The sequence below is a fragment of the Cloeon dipterum genome, chromosome X, assembly GCF_949628265.1.
Source record: "Cloeon dipterum chromosome X, ieCloDipt1.1, whole genome shotgun sequence".
Taxonomy (NCBI): Eukaryota; Metazoa; Arthropoda; class Insecta; order Ephemeroptera; family Baetidae; genus Cloeon; species Cloeon dipterum.
The window spans coordinates 7,604,449-7,626,013 of record NC_088790.1 but is presented as its reverse complement, the minus strand read 5'-3'; the positions used below and the strand labels follow the sequence as shown (position 1 = coordinate 7,626,013).

The following is a 21,565-nucleotide window of genomic DNA, read 5'->3' as shown; positions in this document are numbered from 1 at the left end:
TTCAACTTAATTATTATTTAAAGAAGATGTTGGAACTTGCTTTGGACTTTTGGTTAGAAATGATTGCCATAATACCTTTCTATTTCGCCATAAAGGCTGGCATTGTTTCCCCCTAATGAACGGCAATGTAACCAGCATGTATTCAAGACAATGAATGCTTTAATCACTGGCGCTGCTTTTCCAGAAACGAATGAGTTTTTTTTATTTAGCGCAAATTCACAACTCTTTTAACCAAGATTTGAGGCTGGCAAGCTGGTGACCCAGTTCAGAGGACAGCATGCACTATTGAACTTCGATAACAATATTGCTGCGGACAAAATCAAGCGTAGAATTTTCCGGCCCACTTATTAAATCAGTAAGCAAACCGTTTTAGCCCTCGCGGCGCAGCCAGTGTGATTTACGTAAATTACAAAGGGAAGCTATGTGGTCGCCGATATTAAAATTGTACGAGCGACTGATAAAAGCGGTGGCCCGAAAGTAGAAATATCACGGCAGCGAACAAAATGCAATAAAACGTACACATTCTTTAGCTTCTCATAAATGTCAAGTGTGCTTAGGCTTTCTCTGGCTGAGCACGCAAGCTTCGTGGCAGACTTGTATTTTATTTGTCTTCGGTTCAAAATGTTGTCAAGGGGATAAAAGGACTTCGAAGCAGCTAGAGTCATGACAAACCAAGGGATTCACCACTTAATGGAATAATGAGAAAGAGGTCAAGCGCTTACAATAAATTCACCGATTTTTTGCTTAATAATAAGGAGAATGTAATGCAGATTCCTTAAAAACTATATGACGCACATATTGCTTCATAAACTAGATGTTTTTTTTTTAATTTTCCTGGTAGCTTTAATTAAATAATCATTCATGCTCAAGTAGGTTAGTAGGAATATTTTGAATAATTACGATTAATCGGTACGTCATTTGTACTACAATTGCGTTGTGGAATAATATGAAAAATAACTAATCGATATTGAATTCACTCGATCGATAAAGGTAAACATGGTTTGACCTTTAGCTATAAAAAGTAATTTCCCTAATTTCAAAGGGCAACCGACGTCCATCAAATTAACGTAACGATTCTCATTCATACAGAGCAGAAATCACAGCCCACACGCTTCGCGTATTTCATAATATTTTCTATTTGGTTTCGTGCATTAATAAGTAACAAGATTGGCCGCCGGAGGCAGGTGTGTGTCATTCTCTGCTAATTCCACGGGTATACATTCACGGAGGGCTCCGCTCGGTCCTCTTCCATTTCACAGGGGCGTGTATGTTCATCGTGCTAATGCTTTATTAATCAGCCCATCCGAGGCTGTGACCCGTCTTTTGCACCGTGTTTGCCGAGTGTATTCATTAAAATTTCGGCCCGACCGCGCGCGTAACGAGTTCAAAGCCTGCACACACGTTGCTGGATGGTGCAAGCCTATGAATTATTCCGGCCGGCTCGTCCGCCCGAGCAAAAAGACGATCCAAATGCAACTTTTTCCAACAGCTGCAAAAAATCCCAGGCCTATTTTTGTTAATTTGCAACTGAAATTCAGCAGCACGCGGCGATCTAATTGCGGATGCTGCAGCGCAAAGTTTGAAAAGGCCGTATAAAAGAGGAAACTTTTTGCGCGGTGAAAACATGCGCGCCGAACGTACGCGGCGGATTTAATTTATGGGGACGACAGCAGCGTGTGTGTATAATCCAGTTGGTGCCAGGCCGTTGTTGATACGGAGTTATTTCACTCTCCAACCGCAACAAAGGCGGCAGCGCATTCCTTTCAGCAGAATTGGGGCGAATAATGAAGGGTGCTCGCAATTGAATACAATGACGTTGACAATTTTAAGGGTACGCTCTGCCAATCGATAGCTCTCCAAGAGTGGCATGAGACGATGACAGAGACGTCACATTATTTTCTGTTATAATGCCATATTTTTGATCGAACACTGCATCATTTTTATTAATATTCCACAGCTCTCTACAATTAATTTTGAACGTGTGTTATGATTGCTGATCATAAAGTGTCATAAATTAAAGTGGCTTTGCTTGTTTACACAGGGTTTGATAATTAAAACCCATGTAGCACGTTGTTAACATCTTAATTGGGCATCGAAATTATAATTACAAGATTTATTCTTTTAAAAAAATACGTCGCGTGTTAAACGGTGGCGACGCTGCGTGTTGAAGTCTCGCTGTAGTTGCCGTTGTACAATTTATTTTGGCACGGCGTCAATGACAACAGAGCTTTTGAAGCGGTGTCGAATTTTTTGCATTGAAAAACTGCCAGAGCGAACGCGGGCGCGGCCGGGTCGGACGGAGTGCGTGCGGATGCGGGTAGGCACCTCCGATGGGGATTTGCGGTGTCACGCGGGGGTGAAATATCACTGAACAAGTTAATGCACGCTTCACTCGATTCCCTTTTATTATTCACAGTTTATGCAGTCGACGACGCACTTTGTATATCAGCACACCGGGAGGCAAAGCCAAATGACTCGCTATTCACGGCCGAATGGCAATAATGAATCTTTTACGTCACCGGTCGACGTGCGATCGTGTTGATTTCGGGATATCACGTGCACGAATAAATAACTGACTTGCGCTTTTCGCGTTAGCGTAAAAAATTCGGAATTGATGGCAAAAATCGTGGACCCCCCGAGGGAAATAATGGCGTATGAGAAAATATTGGGAATTTGTTATTTTCGCATGAGAGAAAAATGGCCTGGAGTTGAAAAGAAACTCGCTTTTTTGCCAATTACTCGTTTCCATCGGTCGTGCATGCCGATCAGATTGCTCTGGAAATCACTTTTGCCACAAGCAGACGTCAATCCCGGCCGTTTTCAATCTGGCTAATCGCGTTACAAAAGTCACGTTCCCGTACCATTATCTGAGAAATATTAGTTTCCCGACGGCGGAGTTTACTCGACATTTTTTCTTCTAAACTCGAGATGAAATGATCGTTTGTAGGATCAGATCACAAAAGGAAAGAGCCTGGAGAGATGCACAAATTGGCGAGAGCTAGAGGCGAAAAAAGGAAGAAAACGATGCTATTTTCCGTTTACGACTAGACGTGTTCGTTCGCGTTCGTCGTTGAGGAGCGATGGTAAACTTTGTGCAGTTCACAGCACAGTACCATTACAGTATCCGGCGGAGAGAGGATTTGATTTTGTTTTAGGACGCAAACGACCTGCCGAAAGAAGAGGAAAGAAAAATGTGTTAGGTCAAAGTAGTTCTTTTGTGTTTGCGGGGGTGAAAATGCCACACCCGCAAACCGGGCGGGCGCGTGAAGTTGGGCGTGTCGGCGAATTCGTGCCGAGGTGTGCGTGGTCGGCGTAGTAAAAACGTGACGGAAAAAATTCACGCGCCAACATCAGATTCCCGCCAAATTGATTAATTTAAAGGGTTAGTTGTCGTGTGACTTTTCGTGTGGCCCACTTAATCTGCTCCCCAAAAGTCCAGCAAATTTAACATAATTTATTTGGATAAAAATAAGTATGCAATCCCTGCACGTTAACTTTGTTTTCACTGTTTCATTAAAAAATTAAAGCTTACCCTGTTCAAAGTAGGAAATAGATATCCCTAAGGAAGTTGTAATTCGCGATTTTTTCAGTTACCAAGTTATTTCATTACGTAATGGAGGATAGCGATTTTTTATTGTCTTTACAAGATATCCGATTAATTGATTGAATGTCGGGGAGAAGAGCGATAACGAGAGCAGACAGCGAATCGATCTGATATGGCGGGAGAGAAATTTAAGTGAAGTTGCTCTAGGGATCGGTATTACTCGGCTTCCGACTGACTTGGCGCGTTAGTTTGTTGACCAAAGTGGTACAAGGCGATCGACAACTCTGTTCGTATTTTGCTCTGGAGGAAAGAGCAGGCACGGCGCGTTTTATGAGAAAACTTAAAAGTCGATTTTTATGTATATGTTCGCGAGCAGAGATGGTACAAAAGGGAAAAGAAATTGCATCACATTCTCGGCTTGACCTGAATGCCGAAGTGGAGCCGAAACTGCTGCTGTCGCGGAAAGTGCGATGAAGTTTGTGCATTTCCATTATTTAAATGAGGGGAACTCTCGCCGGAGTACTCGAACGCGACTGTTGATGCCGGGAAGAGAAATTGAAAAGGTTACATCGCGAATTGAAGGTGTACCAGATTTCGATACCAAAACAAAACTGGCATGGGAATTTTATGCATGAATGTATTTTATAATCATTTTTAGCACACGGCGGCACACAACAGAGTCTGACACGATCGTTTTGATTACGTAATGAACTTCAAGGCATAGAATCTGCGTAAATATGAATTGAAATTGCCCATGCTGAAAAAAGCAGAAATGTTTTCCTTCGCAGTAAGCAAGCAAAATTTCAAGTGACAATTTTTGTCCGTTTTTTCTAGCAATAATAAGAAACTGACCATTTTTGACCGAAAAACTAAAAAAGGGGTCGAAATGATTTTTTGCAAAAGCCGCAAAATTTATAGCTGAAATAAGAGAGTTTGAATATTTTTTGTTCTTATTTGATAAATTAGATACTGCTCTTCAAAGGTCTTGAAAGTGTTTCATATTTTTAATGGATAGTATTTTAATCCACAAAAAGTAGAATTTCGGGAAGAAAAAAATTGAATTGATTCCCAAGCCAACCGGCAGAGAATTTTACGGCATATCGAAGGGAAAATTTTAATAATTTGTCAGGCCATTTTGTGTGGGTTCAGTTTCAGTTTCCGGTGAAATCAACAACCAAAGCTCTGATACATGACATCTGATTTTCCCCTTTGATCACATTATTGAATTATTTTGCCGTTTTTATTCTGCGCAAGCTTCCATCAGTTTTTAATAACGACTTTGATATATTTTTTCTGAGACAATAAAAATTGCTGCCATCCTCATTCTGAGAGCAAACGGGGCGGCCAGCCTTTACCTGGCTCGCGATCGCCTTGGTGGTGCAAGGCGTGAACCACACGGCGGCGGCGTCGTCGACACCGAAGCAAGGCGCCGCCATGTAGTGCATGGCGACGGCGTCGGTGCCGGGCAGATGGATGTCAGCCTCGTCGTCCAGCATTTTCCGGCCTGGACGCACGCGGGGAGCAGAGAGTCGGCGGCTGCAGCCCAGGGCGCGGCTGCTAGTCTACTGAGTCGCGGGCGGGAGCTTCCTTCATCTGCCTCCGCAGATATGAGCCCAAAATAGACCCTTATGCTGTCTGCATTATTATTGCCGGCATACATGCCGGTGCACACACTCGCCGGGACTGCTTCTTAAAGGAAAAAATAATAAACATTGATGGCCAATATTACACTTCTGGCAGCGAGATAAAAATAATTCCGGTCAGAGTTTTATTGGGGGAATTGGACGAAAGTTTATGGTCAAACACTGGACGGCCGGCTGGCGTCTCTGCTCCACCGTTTTGGCATAAAAGCGGGAAGCTTTTAAGGTGCAGTTCTCGTGCGTGGAGCTGGCCAACGGGTACAGCTAATTCAGCCCGGCATGCACCGCTGCGAAAGGCTTCTTTGATAATTGATCGCTCCCTTCGAAAATTTTATATCCACCTGTTCGTCAGGCTCCTCTGCGATATTTTGTGTAATCCCTGATAAATTAAAATCTGACGGCAGCCCCACAGCCGAATTGAATTAAGAACGCGGCGCGTATCTGCTCTTTCGAGCCGCACTCGAGTCTGCAAATTCAATTAGACACTCACTGAGCTGGCATTGCTTTTTCTGAGAGTTAGTGTGCGTATGCACAGAAGCACTTGTTATTCTTGGATCGGCGCGTAAAAACTTTACAACTTATCAATAGCTGCTGCGAGTGCGCGGCGCTTGCTCATTTCACCATTGGAGCAGATGGCATTGAGCTTAACAAAACATAACAAAGCAGAGACCACGCGGAACGAGGTCGCACTCCTCTGTGGCAATGAATTATTTTGGAAATTATACGCAAAATTTGGCCAAACAAACAAGTGCGGATGCGTGTGTTGAAGATAATGGCCAGGCGCAGGCGGTTTGTGCTTTATCACCATAGTCGTCGACCCCATGCATATGCAACGCGGCGCTTTTATGCCAAATCATAGTTCATCCCTTGATGGAAATAGGAGGAAAAGAGGCACGAATAAATTTCGCGTGAAAAAAGTGTGAAATTGATTGATAGCCTGAATCATCGCATTAATCACGCGACGCAACCACGCTGCGCCGGACGTTTTGTGTGGTTAGTTGCTACACGTGTGGACGCGTTGTTATTTTCATGACAAATCACTTGTTATCTTCCTGCTCTAGAAAGTGAAATCCTGATGTGAATCACGATAGTTCGGCGATATTTCTTACTGTTATAAAGAAATAAATAAACTTGCGGCATGAATTGGCTCATGCGTACCATTAATGAGTCATGTCTCTATTTTCATTAATGCCAGGCTACGGTGTTTTGAAATGAGAAACCGAGAGGGCTTTGACGAAACAATGCAGCGTTCTGATTTAAACCCCGTTCCCCTATTGCCACATATATTGACTTTTGGATTAGCTCCAATAGTCACGCCAGATGGGGCACTCAATTTTTTTTTATAAATTCCCTTTGAACTTATACAGTAGACACTTGAGTCGCGCCGGTTGCATAAATTTGGACCGAAATAAGAAGTCGAGGAAATAATCTGTTGGTGTTCAAATAGTGGCGTACCTGAGCTGCAGATTGTAACTGATGAAGGTCTTCAGGTGATAAAGAAACTAAACTTCCTGTGGCACTTGTGTGTTGGCTTAAAGTTTTTTGTCTCCACGCTGACCTCTGTGTGGAAGATGCTAGCGACGTTGAAGTTGGGTTAATGTGGGCTGGCACTGGAGTGGCACTTACATCAGGTGACCTAACCGGGAGTAACACCAATTGTCACGTATTTTCCGCCTTTCCCTTTTAAAAACCAACATGCTTTGTCGACCAGATTTCCTCTCATCTCATTATTTTGTCCTTCTGCGCTCGCCCATTGACTCTCACTTGGCCCGGGGCAAACGAGTGGAAAACATAATGGCCACAACCACTTTTAATGCTGCACATGGTTGTTATAATCCAAGCAACGACGACGACTTGCTCTGGCAATAATATTGCCGGCGGTCACCCATTGTGAGTCTTGGGTACATCCAGTGAAGTGAGAGCTCATCAATATAGTGTGCCGCAAAAGATCGCTCTTGACGTTGGCAAAATGGACTCTAATGTTCAGCTTGAGATATGATCGGGGGTTGCAACCTCAACATTCATTTTTAATTTGCAAACAACCCCAATCATAAAGCTTTTTACATACACGCTGGGCTGAATAAAATCTCCGTATCGACCTCTCTATTTTTCTGGGCTAGGTTTGATCTGATTCGCATTGAGATTTCTCTTATGGACGCGTCTATCAAAATCGACTTTTGTGGTTTACGATAGCGGAAAATTTCCCTCGGGTGGTATGCAGATTTGCTGTTACCTCCACTGCGGAAATTCAATGCAGTAAAGCAATTTTTCAAAATAACTCGCCGCTTGCATGTTTGTGTCGTTTTTTCACACACACTTCAAAGTGGCTACAGTCTGCCACGGCAAAGCAGAATATTTAACTTAAAGGAAGGGAATGCGCTTTCTAATAAAAACGAACGTTCTACGTACGTGATCGCACGCGCCAGCTCATGGGCGAGCACGACGGGCAAAACAGCTGACGAAGTTTGCTCTAAATTGAAACTAGTTCATTAACGGCAGCTCTCGCGAGTAGATCTAAACAGGTTGATGTATGCACGACGGATACAAACGGCAATTTTGCACGCTCCGCATGAAATTTGACGCGTTGGAAATAAATTTTCTTGATATAAGATTAATGAGTCAGCGTTTGTTTAACTTAGCCACTTTCTCTTCTCGGATAGCGTGGTTAAAAACGGAATAAATAGCATAGGGGCACAGGCAATTAATTTGGTTTTTAATTAACATTTTAAAATGGTAATTTCTGCTTGCTTTTAAGTAATTTTTCGGTTCTACGATAGATTGGCACAGGATTGTGAAAGTTCATGGTCTTGACATTGAGTTGGTTTCTAATTTTTAATCCACGCGTATTTTTAATTACGTAAGTAACCATTTACGACTCGTTAAACGGAAGACGAATTGACGACCCAGCGTATTAGCGAAACTCAATTCGAATTAAGTGCTCACGATCGGTCAAGCAGACTGCGTGTAGTTCGCTTGCGCTTCTTGCAAGGAGCCGCGGGTCGAAGGAAGGAGCGTTCGGTCCCGTCAATCAGCCCCACTGACCCGGTGGTTCAAAACAAGCAAGGGATTATATTGATTCACCGCACGCGCGCGTTTTCCGCGCGAATTTCCATAATATTGACGAGGAGGCCGTGAATTCATTTTGAAAGGCGCGGTGGTGAACATACGAAGTGGTCTGTGCATCCTAATGCGTGCTTGTAGGAGCAGGCCGCGGGATATAACTAGGAGCATTATCCGGGAAAGCTTTCGGTCTCTTCTTCGCACCCATCGTGGCCGCTGCCGGTTATAAAAGAGTTAAGCTGCGCGCTTGTGTGAGTGTGTGTCACTCATTCGCCGTACGTACATATGTCCATTTTATTTTGCGTCGTCTCTGTATTATGTGAATTGAGCCTTTCTAGAAGTCGTATGGGTTCTCAGACTCTCTCTCTCTCTCTCTCTCTCTCTCTCTCGCTCGCTCTCTCGCTGTGCTCGCACAAGTTTCTCGATCACTAGAGCGGTGCTCCCGATCGGTTAGTATAGGTGCGCAGGCAACGAAACCTACTTTTTTGCCAACATCAATAATTTGTTTAACAGGCCTTCGATTCGTCAACGTCTTAATACTGACACTAATGCAATTTGCGAAATCTGGCCGGCTCGAGCAATTTCATTCTGCCGAGCATGTTGGTTTAATAAACAAACACAATGCGATTGGGAAGTAGATTGCATGCATTTTGCATGGGCACTGCTCCAACACTCGGCCGACTGCTGTGGCTTCACTTCTCAAAAAGTGACAGTTTTAATCCGTCTGATGGACAGCAGGAAGTGTCAATAGCGCAATATTTGCTTTCCGGTGTGAATTTATTCCGCCAGGTTGTCAGGCGGCGACGGCCGTATTGTGTTTTGCATGTCGATGCACCACCGAGGCACGCTACACAAGCCGCGGGAGTTGAATGGGAACTGCCGCATTGCAAAAACTGCAAAGCTACATAGCGCTATCTGCCAGAGTGCCGAAGAGCAAGATGATTTGGCTGAAGGCACGTGCACTCTATTATTCTGAATTAAAAATGCAAAATGAGCCATTGTTATTCGCGTTGTCACGTCCCTGGTGACGAAGTGCTTTTCAGGAATAGAGCGGAACAAGCTCTGTGTTGGGCAAATATTTTACGGAATAAGTAGCTTTCAGGATTTTTTTTGAATGGATACTCATAAAAAATAAAATAGCCGCGTAAATTTCGTGAAAACGTTACCTTACAGGCAAAGAATCTTGAATGTATGAGAAAAGCTATTCATAGCCCCATTTGTCATTTTTATGGCCACGTTTTTCTATCTCCGTTGCATACGAGAAGGGTTCATTTAAATTTTATCTCCGGCCAGGTGTAAATTCAATCACCGAAATGAAAATGAAACTGACACTTGCTGCTAAGTGGGCACGAAACAATCGGCCAAGTGTGAAGCGGAGCGGAAAGGCGGAAGTCGTGTGATTAATGGATGGTGATCAGGACAAAACACAAATTAACGGTCTGAGCACCTGTCACGGTGCAGTTTTTTCATGATTCCGTTTGTGAGGCACGAGTGTTTGGCTGGAGCCACGTTCGAAGTCCTGCGCTCACACGGCCCATACCACGGCCTGTTACACGTCACATAGCGCGGCTCCGACGTGATGCACATTTCGTGTCGCAGAGGCAGCAGCACCGGCAGCTCGTCGATGTCCCTGCTGGTGGTGGCCGCCTGCTGGGCCGTCGGCCGCTGCGTCGGCAGGCTCATGGACGAGCCGAGGGTCGAGTTTTGCGTCGACACGGACGGCAGGACGTCGTCGTCGAATCCGCTGTTTTCGCGCGCGGACACGTCGATGTGAAAGTCGGGTCGTGGCAGCGGCCGCGACGGCCGCCTGCCGCCGGCCGCCTCGTCGGCCTCCATGCGCTGGGCCGCGGGCTGAAGTCACATTGCGCGAGCGCTACTCGTCTGTAAGCGGCCTCCGTTCGTGCCGCCCCTGCGAGTTAGACTGCCGGCGCAGCTTGCCTTTGCATGGCGGATGATTGGCATCGTAGTAGTTGCTTCCGTCTCCGCAGGGTGCTTTGGTGTCAGCACCGACTCGTCCGTCCAACCCCCGCCCCGCTGCCCCAGCGCCGAAATGGCACACGCACCCCCGCACAAACAGGGAACGCTGATTTATTCCAACGCGCCGAGCGAATGTCATTTCTATGGAAATGCGGCAGTTTTTTCGCTTTGGAGACGAGAGGCTGTTTTTCGTCTTTGTTAGGGTGGATTCCTCCCGAAAATATTTGTTTTCGGCCTGCATTTTTTTCTTCACAGTAGCAAGTTTCTTAAGATTGGATCGTTTATTTTACATCGCCAATCAATCTTTTATAACGTTTTCCCGCTTCTGGGGAAATTTAAAAGTTAAAATTGAGTTTGTTGTACGATTAAATAAAAAAAAATCATAAGAAATTCAGTCTCATTAAAGTTGTATGTATTTTCACCTATTGCTAGCTTTAAAATATGAATTTTGTTTTGTCAAATAATTTTTTAAGTACAACCCTATTCAAATAATATTTCACAAAAATGCTTTCCCACAGGGCTTCTAACATATTTGTTTGTTGATATAAATCTGACATCTTTGATAATTATCCCCTATTTATAGCTCTCGTGCGTAAGCAATTGAGCAAAAGCGCAAAGGATAATTGTTCGTCGAAAATAAGTAGCCAATCTTTATGTGCTCAGCAGTGATTTGAGCATACAGACGTTTTGATTGTTCCAAGACGGCAGTAAATTCAAGGCCTGCGCACACGAATCAATAAAAGTGCCATTATTTCGTTTGTTTGAGCTCGCGCCGCGGGACGAAAACACAAACACATTTCTCCTCGTGCACCAACAACCGCCAGAGCCGACGTCTCGGAGAGTGCTTACAAAAAGTTTTGGCGCCGATGAAAATGTTCTGTTAAGGAGAAGCAAGCACAATCGGACCGTTATTTATGTGCGGTGCCTTCTGTGAAAACACCACCCACTCTTCAAGAGCACTGTTTTGTCCTTTAATTTATCTGCGGGCTCTATGTGCTCAAGATAATGGGAATTTTTACTCGCTTCTCCCCCCGGAGCCAATTTATTAGAGGGGATTACTTGCGTCGCAAATTACTCCGATTTATAAGCACGCGGCAATTGACGTTGGCTTCTTCCGGGTGCCGGGAGTTGCCGCCGTGGCCTTAAACAGATATCGACGGCGAATTTTGTTGTCCCTTAAAAAGTTTCACTCATAATTCCGGGGAAAAGCATGTCTAGTTTTACGAGTGCTTTAACGGCGTGCTGTAAAATTATTTGAGGCTTTCTGCTGCGTGCACCTAGCAAAGTGCCTCCTCGACCGACAGAACATGTTAGCCTGGAATTTGCAAGTCAAATTCACCAACTGGCGAACGCTTAATATTTCATTGTACAAAGAACATGTATGTGTCGTGGCGAACTCCCGAAGTGCCGCTATCACCCCGGCTATCTCGCGCAGGGACCGAGTGACTCGTGAATTATCGCGTTTAATTGCCACGTCGGAATAGCACGCTAATTACAATTCGTATTTTCACGGCAGGATCGAGGAGCGGACGGGATTTGGTAAGGAAGCAGACTGACGTCTCTCCTTTGTGCCTCTCGGGCGAGAAATTTCAGCGCAAAAGGTTTTAATTAAACGCTTTGTGGCCGACGGTAGTGTGCTCGAGGGCCCCTAAAACTTCTTAATTATTTCGAGATGACAACAACACACGACTCAGCTACAATATACGTCAACAACTTTGCTGAAAAGAGGACAATATTGGATGTATCTATAAAAAGACAAAATACTTGGATAAGAAGGACAATTCTAAAAGAATTTTTATTCTAAATCTTCAACTTCTAGTTTAAACTAATTACTGTTGCGTGATAGATGTTTGGAAATGGTGCTGTTTTATATTTCGGCGGAAAAGCTCCCAGAATCTAGCGTGTTACGTTTTATTTTCACGTCTTACCTGCCCGACATCATAATTACTTTCTTCTGTCTCTTCAAATTTAAAAACAGGCTGAATTTCCATGCAATCCTTTTTAACAAAAAACAAAAAAAAAGAACGTTAAAAAATAGTCAAAAATGGCTAGCTCTACAACCAATTGATGTAATGAAGAAAGGAATGAGAATTCAGGAGAAAAAATCAAGACAGGTCAATTATGGGTTTTACTTTTCTGTTGTTATGACCCCTTAATAGCCAACGGATACTGTGCCGTTTCACACGGTTGCCAGGCGGGTGTGCATAAGTGATTGTCAAATCAATCGGAAGAGCGCACATGGCTACTGAAAGGCGCCGCGTGGTTTATTATCCCCCCAAATCGCCTCAGGCAAAGAAATTGATTATTGTTTCGTCAGTCCCGTCAACTCGGACACAAGGGCCAAATATTTGCCGTGTCATCAGAAGACGCCCGGCCATCACAACGAGTCAATAAAAGAGCCCGCCTTTGCTCGTGGCGCATTTTCCGAGAAACCGAAGACGGCTAGCTGAAACTGTTTGTTTGGTAAATTAATAACAGCGACGGAGCCCCGATTCTTTATGGTTTGTGTATTTTAAAAGCAAGCGTTCAAAATAGATTAAGCTTCTGGCATTTGCTCTCTGTGAATTATACTTATTTAAATTAATGTGTTTATTGCAAAGAGTAAATGATTGAAGAATAAAATAAACATGTTAAATGTATTTTAATTTTGTTTTAGTTAGATTTTTACCATGGGTTATTGATTAGGGCTGAATTATCTGAAACAGAGCTGAAATTTGCCGGGAAGTAATTGACAAACTATGGGAATTAATTTTTTTCTAGTTAATATGCTATGATTGAGTTTTTGTAACACAAACGGTTAATTTTAAAGGCCTTATCCTGTGAGTTCAATGGCTGATTTTATTTAAAATAAATGTTTGAGTAATTTTCGTCATGATTGCAGGAGGAACTTTTGCAAACAATTTGTGCATTAACAAATTTCGTTGAGCCCATATTCATTGTAAATTAGTGATGTTTGATCATATTTCAAAAGCCTTTGATCACGATGTTTTAAATGCACATTACAAAGCCTCTCAAGGACTTGGGTCGTTTTCAAAAACGGCCGAAGTGTAAAATATGGCAGAGACCACTAAATTTTAGCCCAGCCAGCCTCCACAACCATAAATTCAGTGAGCAGCGAGGGAAGACTCACCCAGGGCGAGATCGCATGCACCGCAATTATTACAAGGGCACAAGAAGTGTGCCAAATTGGGGTGCGAAGCCGGTTGGAAAATTGTTCGCCACCATGTAAGTACATAAGCATCGAGGAGGGATGCGTGGCACGGGGCCAACAGGACCCCGCTCGCACCTCACCTTAATTGTTAACCGAGCCATCTCTCGCACCAGCCGCCCCGCTCGCATTAGCATAAGCAGACGATTCCGCCCGGTATGAACTCGAAGGGAATTTATTTTTATTGTGACACAGGCCACTCGAATTTGCATCTTGATAAGAGGACCCACTCAGTCTTTTTGATATTCCGATCACGTGGTGCTCTTCGTTTCCATTTCACACGCCTCCTGACAACTTAGTTGCAGACACACTGATTTCCCCTGCGCCGGCAAGAGTACCTTTAAGAAAAAATATGTGCGTTGCCTCTGGGCTTGGTATATCTGCTGCCACGATGATTTATTTACGCAAGCGCACTCACGGCAGATTCAGCAGATCTTGATGATAATATTACGGCTTCTGGCTCAATATCCTCCCTCTCGACATTATCAATTATTATCTCGTGAATAAAACATTTCTTTCTCTCCAGGCACTCTTAAGAAAAACAGCATGGATTCTTAGGATTAGATGGAATCGATATTTAAAAGTTGTGATTCAAGCAGCGTTTGCGTCTATCTTTTCCTATTCATTTTGCACTTGTTGCCACTGATTCATTCCTTTATAATGGTGCACATTGTGCGAGGCATATTATAAAGCACCAGGCAAGGATTTAACAAAGGAGGTCAATTATAACGAAGCTCCTTTCGTTTTAAGTGTACCTAACAATGCTGCGTACAAAATATTTGCACGTAACATATTGAATCCAGGAAAATATCTCGTCATTATTGTAGAAGCTTAATAGTCGCAATTGTTCGCTCTGCAATTTTCCTTCACCAACATAAAAAAAGGATTTCATCTCTCAGAGAGCTTTATAGACTTGAACTACCGAGAATAGTTCAGGGGGAAATATATCTGGTATACTTGGTGTAATTCAAACTTCGACGTGTACGACTTGGAGCAAATGACTGTGGAACAAACATCAGAACGCGAGTAATTTGAGACATCCTGTAAACAACGCAATTCATTCCAGGTTGCTTTGAATGCGTCTGTTGTCTCTTTGTTATTCTAATTTACAATTCAGGATCGGATTGGGTTTGCCAATTCAAACTAACTGGCGTGTTCGTCTTCCATCAAACTTGACAGCGAGAGGAACAATGCTGAAGTTTGTTTTAGTCTCTTCAGCGCCGTCACACTTGAGTGGCTCGGTTCGGTGGGCCAAGCCACACCGCAGTGCCGAGCTTCACCGCGAGCGAAATTCTCCGTCGCTCGCGCTAATCTGGCTCGTTACATCGGAATCTCACGTGTGCGGCACTAAGTTGGCTCTTCTTACAAGAATCTCCCCAAGTAAAACACGTTAATGAAATATCGATTATCAGAATATACCCACGAGAGTGTAAATAAATTGCCAGCTTGAGCACAGGCACCCGAAGATGAGAAAAGTGTTCAGATGAAGAGGCAAAATGCAACTTGAGAGGGTGTGAATAACGTCACGTGAGTCAGGACAGCCAGGAAATGTCATCATTAAATCATGACAAACTGCTCAGTTGAGTTATTTTGTTAAGCATTTTTTTGTTAAACTTGAGGAAGACAAATAGCCCGTGTGTGTAGTTTAATTTTCATTTTCCTGCTCGCTTTGAAAGTACCTTTTAACGTTTTTTTAAGCCTACCCTTTGGAGTTGCCTTTCAAAAGATTGCTTAAAATACGACAGCAATCGCTTGTTGCCCTGAATTCGGTGCGGGCCTTGATGGGAAAGCTGAAACTTTCCCCCTTTTTACTTCGCTCTCATATAAAACTGGCGTGCGAAAAGGGCGAGCCGAGTAAAAGCCAACTCCCTCTGGTGAATGGGCACAAAACTAACTGCAGACAGAACACTTTCCAGGTTGAATAATAATCACGTGTGGCTGTTTGCCCGGCCCGTATGGCGTGCACGGCGCAGGCAGGCAGCATGAAACGCGGCGCCGGCTACAGGCACCACCGCGTCAATAAAGTATGAGTTTGGCTTGCGACTTTGCGAGCGAGAGAATCGCATTACAGAAATGCAAGCTGTGTATACAACGCGCAATGCGTGTGAGATATCCCGCTCGTGTGTCAATTCCGCGTCGAATCTAACATGGCCTAGTGTTTTCCCCTAAAGATCGATCGGTGCCCAGGGATGTGCTTAAAAACGGGTTTGTGTGCTGCTCCAAAGGAAAGTGTGGATTTAGATGAGAGTTGATTTCGCAATTAGCAGCACGCATGTGCAAATGGACAACACACGCCAAGCTGAGCGAGGTAGAAAAGTGCTGGGCACTTTAAATGCCAAAGGTATATAATCGATTAGATTGTGTGAGTCGTCTGCTTACATTATTGTCTGAAGTGGCTGGAAGGGAAACGAATGGTTTTGACTACGAGTGCCATGATTTTGCTGCCAATTATACCCAAGAGTGTTTGAACTGAGACAAGTGGATTGTACAACTTAAAATTGTAATGAAATTGAATTGCTGGCATTCTGCAGGCTGCTTTTAATTTTCTTGGCAAATAGTCTAAGGTTTCGATTTACAACATACTTGTCTAGCGTAAATTTCCAGGCCACTGCTTTTCCAAGTGCATTAGTTGTTCCACCTGCACTCAAGGTATTTGTGTGCTTTGAATTTCCAGCCTTCATTAAAATCAAGCGCTCAGCATTTCATATTTACAGATGAGAGAGCGTACAAGTGGATTTAATCTCTTCCCATATGGTTTTCATGGTAAAAAGTGCTTGCTATATTGTTTGGTTACCTGTCATTTTTCTTTGATCTGAAACTTTTTTAAATACAAAAAGTTTCCTCTTCCCACAGTCCCACACACATTTGAAAATTCATTTCATGCCTAACTCGTACCTCTTTTTTATGGTTAAAGCACTGAAACATTTCTATCATTGAAACATTCCCATATATCTACATATTTTGCAAGACTGTCATTCGCGCATGCAAATTGCAAATGTCGGTTTAGCGACGAGTGGAGCACCAGCGGTGGCGCCCGACAGTGCGTTGAAATTTACGAGCGGTTAAATGGATTTGCGCGAACTCTCCATGTCCTGCTCGCGGACCGGCGGGCGGGCGCTGGTCCGCCGCGCGCAAAAGGAAAGCCACCGCTGAGTATGCAACTGGGAGTACATGAGAAAGTTTCCTGTGGACGGACGTCATTCTCTGCGTGTTGAAGCGCGGTGTTGCATCTATGTGTGGATTGGGAAATCAAGGGCTGTTGGTTAAGCAGGGTGATTCTAAATAATGCCAATTGAATGATTACTGAAAATGAATCTATAAACACACACTCGGTTTCAACAAAATTATCAGTGAAAATTTGATCAAAAAGCTAAAATCTATACTTTATGTATGCTTTTAATGGAGCTGAATGCAATAGTTTTTTTTTCAATTAATCTCTCTGAGGGATTATATCCAATGCAACATCCACTTTGTTTTACAAACTGGATTAATGAGAGCTGATTTTAGTGATCTGCTCTTGAATGATTACATTTGAATCTGTGTACAAGCTTAACAAAGTGTACTCTAAAGCATCGCTGGATTTGCATCCAATGATTTTGTTTTTCATCATCTATTTGAAGGATCACCATAACAACCCGTACACCGGCACACCAGTTGTATAAGCCCTTGGAGTTCAAAGCCGCTAACAGATGGCACCACCGTATACTTTAAATTTAGCTTAACCGATTTTGGTTTCCAGCACGTCAATGGAAACAAATTTAATAGAAAATGCACTATGGAAGGATTGAGTCTGAAATCGCAGCGCAAGTGCCTTAAAATTAAATTTAATACGAAAGTCTATGGTGGCGCCATCTGTTGGCGCCTTCGAACACTAAGGGCTTACACAACTGGTGTATTGGTAAAATATTTCCAGCTCCTGATAACTAATACCAAGTGCAAAATTTCCTCAATGGAAAAAACAAGTAACCAAAATGATAAAAAAGCTTAATATTTTAAAGAGGATTTGAATACTGCAAACCCCTGGAAAAATCCTTGTTGCCAATGCATGAACTCATCCTTTAGGCTTCAGTTGAAGCCAAAAAACCAAAGAAGTAGCGTATTTTTTTTAGAAAATTGGCTGCAAAGTTTGCATTCTTTTCAAATGGTTAGGCTCTCTCCTTACTTGATATCTTATTATTTTATTTCACTACAAAGAGTTTCCTTGAAAGGTTTCATACGCTGTTGGACAGATCTCAACGAGAGGAATCGAAATCTATCAAGAAAATGTGGTCATGCGCGGTAAATTTTGGAGAAATTTTAAAAATTTTGAATTTGTATGTAGAGCACTATCTTTTTTTTGTTGCAAATTGTAGAACAAATCGTTTATCGATCAACGTCTTATTGCATCCAAAAATTCAAATATTTTTAACAGTCACCCTGTTTCAATCTACTTTAAAAATAATGAGATTTTAAGATCGAAATAATTTAATGTTTATATATGTTGTGTTTAATAGAAACTGATGATTTCAATTTTTTTGTAATTACGGTAATTTTATTACCAATTACGGCTCTTTTAAAATGGCAATAACAGAAAAATCACAGTGTGGAGGTTTTTTTGTAGAGCTGTAATTAATTCCCAAATTATGTGAGAAACGTTACGTTTTGGGGCAAAAGTGCACAACAGGCATGCAGGGAACACCACGAACAGACACCCAACTCCGTTGTATCGGGGAATAAACAGCTTGGACAACTAGATGGTGTACTCAAGTGCTCAACTAGCCTGTTGTCCTACCGTGTCCACTTTCTCAGAGGTGGCCGACTTGACGATGGCGGGGAGTGCCTCAACCATGTCGTCGCTGCAGAGGCTGGCACTGCGCACATGGGTCTGCCACTCCTTCAGATGCAGCAGCACCCGCACCATGTCTTGCTCGTCGTCGGCATCATCATCGTCGGCCTCCTCGACCACCGATGGTGGCACCAGAGGCGCGGGGGCCGGGGGCCCCCTTTTCGCGCGCGAGAAGATTATTAAAAAAACTTCGCGAAAGGGTTGGTTGCGCCTCTGGCGAAAACGATTGACAACAGAATCAACGCCGTTGCTAATTGTTAACTTATTCGCCTACGAAAGGTGCTAACATCCTCGAAGAGGCGTATGCTGGAGTAGCCACTTTGCGACCGCAATACTCAAAGAACTCTCGTCAATGATTATTTGCAGTTTGCATTTGTGATCTGCAAGCTTTCGAAATAACTTGTTGGTTTCTCAGCTATTGTAAGGAGTGGAAGTAATTTCGTGTACATTTATAGCGCATTGATAATCGCTCCTTCCCGATTAAATATGCTTAGCAGAATAAATTTTGATGTACTTCACAATCACTAATTAAATTTCTATTTCAGATTGTAATTAGAAATGATTTTTTTTAGACATATGCAACTTGTGTAGCATGTATGCAAGAAAATTAGATAAACAAAAAAGCACGTAACCACGGAATGAATAATTAAAACTGTTGTACCAACAAGCCAGCTTAATTTTCAAAGAGAAGTTCTTAACACTGACAAATTTTCATTCACGCTTAAATAGCAAATTGGCTTTCCAGCGATACTCTTATAGTGTTCTCACCTTATAAGGCCTGCCACCACTGGCTGCACAAAAGCTTCAACCAAACGCGATCTCACAATCAGTGACTGCTAGGTGCGCTGCTCATTTGCAACAACGCGGTCTGCGGAGAGCAATTCACATGAAATGAGCATGAGAGGCCGCTGAAAGTTTCTACACACCGCACCCCGGTTGGACTCGTAATTTCTACCTCGCCTTCTGTGGCGGCGCTTTGCATCTCTCGTAATCACAATCGTTAGGATTCCCCGAAAGCTGCAGCAAGCTAATGATTTTTCGCCTTTATTTTGGTTTTCCGGTTCGTCGAAATTATTTTTCATGGTTGGAGAGAGTAACCGTAATTTTTTCCAATCTACGCTCAGGCAACGTTGACTTGATTTATTGGTTCATTCCGCGAAATCCCAACTCTCAAGCGGATCGGCTTTTCAAACCTTTCAGATCCAATTAACCTTTACATCAGAGTCTCACAAAAATGTGGCCAGAGACTATCCAAGCTAGGTTCTTGATACACCAACACTTCTTCTTAAAAGGCTTTTAGCAATAATCACTTGACCTCTCTAGACGCTACGTTCAATTTGCTGGCTCTCAGGAGAGCAACCAGCAAATTGAAGACCTATTAATCAATTGTTGGTATATGCCTAAGAAGGCAAATGCATTTCGCGGTTTTCTCTTTCGTAAGTCTACCTTCTAAATGTAAGTTTCAATAAAATTTGAAACAGATGTTTAAAGTTGTTAACGTTGTTTCTATAAAAGATTTTAGCCAACATAAATGTTTGTGTAAATAATGATGTCTTCCCGTCCTTGGCAATTTTTGTTCAAATGAAATAAGAGATGAACTCGACAGAGGAGCAACGTTTAGCCAGCTTTATGTGGATGATTATACTAACCTGATCTTAACCATGAATCTTATTCCTAGTAAAAAAAAGGTTTAGCCACCATTTATATTATTTATTTTCCTGGCGAAAATGAATAAAAAATACTGAAAGAGTGGGTCATTTAATATTTTATAACAAAAACTTCAACCTCATACGAAATGGCCAAGACTGGCCTGTAAAAAGTGCGATGGCAACTTGACAAGCAATAGAAAAAAGGTACAGTAAAGTTCCCCTTGATAAATTTCCAAAGAAACGAGACTCTCATGTTTGGTATATAGTTGTTACCGATTCGTGCACTTACGTCTACGGAAAAAGGGCAATCGATTGCAGCACAAGTCTGGCCAATTCTAAGAATTTCTTTAGCCAGCGTCAGCCCTCAGCCCTCCTCGGGCACAAATTGAAAGAGCGACTCGACGCAAGGAAGGGTTTTCCGGATTAGCGGATGCCACGAGTGGAAGCAAGCGTGCTCGCCTGCCCTCCAGACGATCGATGCAGAGCAGAAAAGTTTGTACACACGACGGCGAGTGCGCTCACCTTGCATGCTCGCATGCTGTGTATTATAATCCCCATTCATTTTTCATTACGTTTAATCTAAAAGGGGCTCGCGAGCCTCGCCCGCATGCCACTCGCCAGTAGACGCATTTCTTACATGCACGTGAAAAACAGCACAACAGTTGCCTCAAGGCTGAACGCAGTTCACGAAGAAAAGGGCGTGCGTTTCGATCATCACGGTCTTTCATCTCCCAGACGAAGGTTCGCCTCGCAATTACCATTTCAATGAGGATCGATTTTACTCAGGCTATAGAAGCAGAGCCGCCGAGAATTGGAATTGTTTGACACCGCAGCCGTTTATACCAATAGATATTTAAATGAGTAACTGCCTTGTCTGAAAGCATTTTTAGATCCAACTAAAGAGTTTATGCATGGAATTTGGAACTTTGTGGCCATGGTTAAGGAGGTTTGATTGAACGAGTTCAAGAACATAAACGGATTAACTTGTCAACCACATGCTCATTTTTAAATAGAAACATCGCTTCAAAGGTTACTTCCATTCTATTTGTATAATATTTAATTTATTTAAGACGTAGAGAGAAATGAGAGCTATTTCGATTAAAGCCTTTCGTGCGCAAACTAATGTTATTTCAGGAATGAGAATTTTAAATTAAATGAGTTCTTTTTAGAATATATGCATAATCGTATAATCCGTTGAAAGTGTAATTATAAAAAAGGGCGTGTCGCAAGCAGCGCGGCGGCGTCATTAACGGCGAGGCCACCGCTACTCACTCCAAAAAACAAGGGGCCAGCTGTTGAAGCAGGTACAGCACGAGCAAATAATTGTTGGCCTTCTCATAATGTAAGTAAATACAATGGAAAATAATTCAGCAACACGCCTCGGCAGGTTTAATGGTGGTTTGAGGAATTCATTTAAATACGAAAAGAATTTCGAACTAGGCCGTAATCCCTTTCATTTGTACGTTCAGACCAGGCAGAATTCATATGATGTGAATTTCTAAGCAGCCGCGAGACTCTACAAAAGATCTACGTCAAAAATACGAAAAAAGCCAACCCTCATATTTTTGCTGTTCTATATTTTGCTCAACTGGAAACGCTACGGGATGGATGCATTGCGAGTAAAAGCTAACCAAGTGGCGTAAAGGAGTAGTATATATCTTT

At 42.9% G+C, this 21,565-nt stretch overlaps 1 protein-coding gene across 9 annotated transcripts in view; it reads right to left on the bottom strand.

Annotated features, from left to right (window-relative positions):
* Positions 1–21,565, bottom strand: part of sei (seizure) — a 100,190-nt gene that overhangs the window by 16,436 nt on the left and 62,189 nt on the right. For 6 of the 9 annotated variants that reach the window (XM_065494023.1, XM_065494024.1, XM_065494030.1 and 3 more), the window contains one exon: positions 12,150–12,218. The exons of 2 other annotated variants lie outside the window; for them this stretch is intronic. In XM_065494023.1, the coding sequence (XP_065350095.1) occupies positions 12,150–12,218 (69 nt within the window). Of the gene's footprint in view, positions 1–6,639; positions 6,821–9,691; positions 10,173–12,149; positions 12,219–21,565 lie in introns of those variants that run through there. One more of the 9 variants, XM_065494032.1, reaches the window with a different exon arrangement.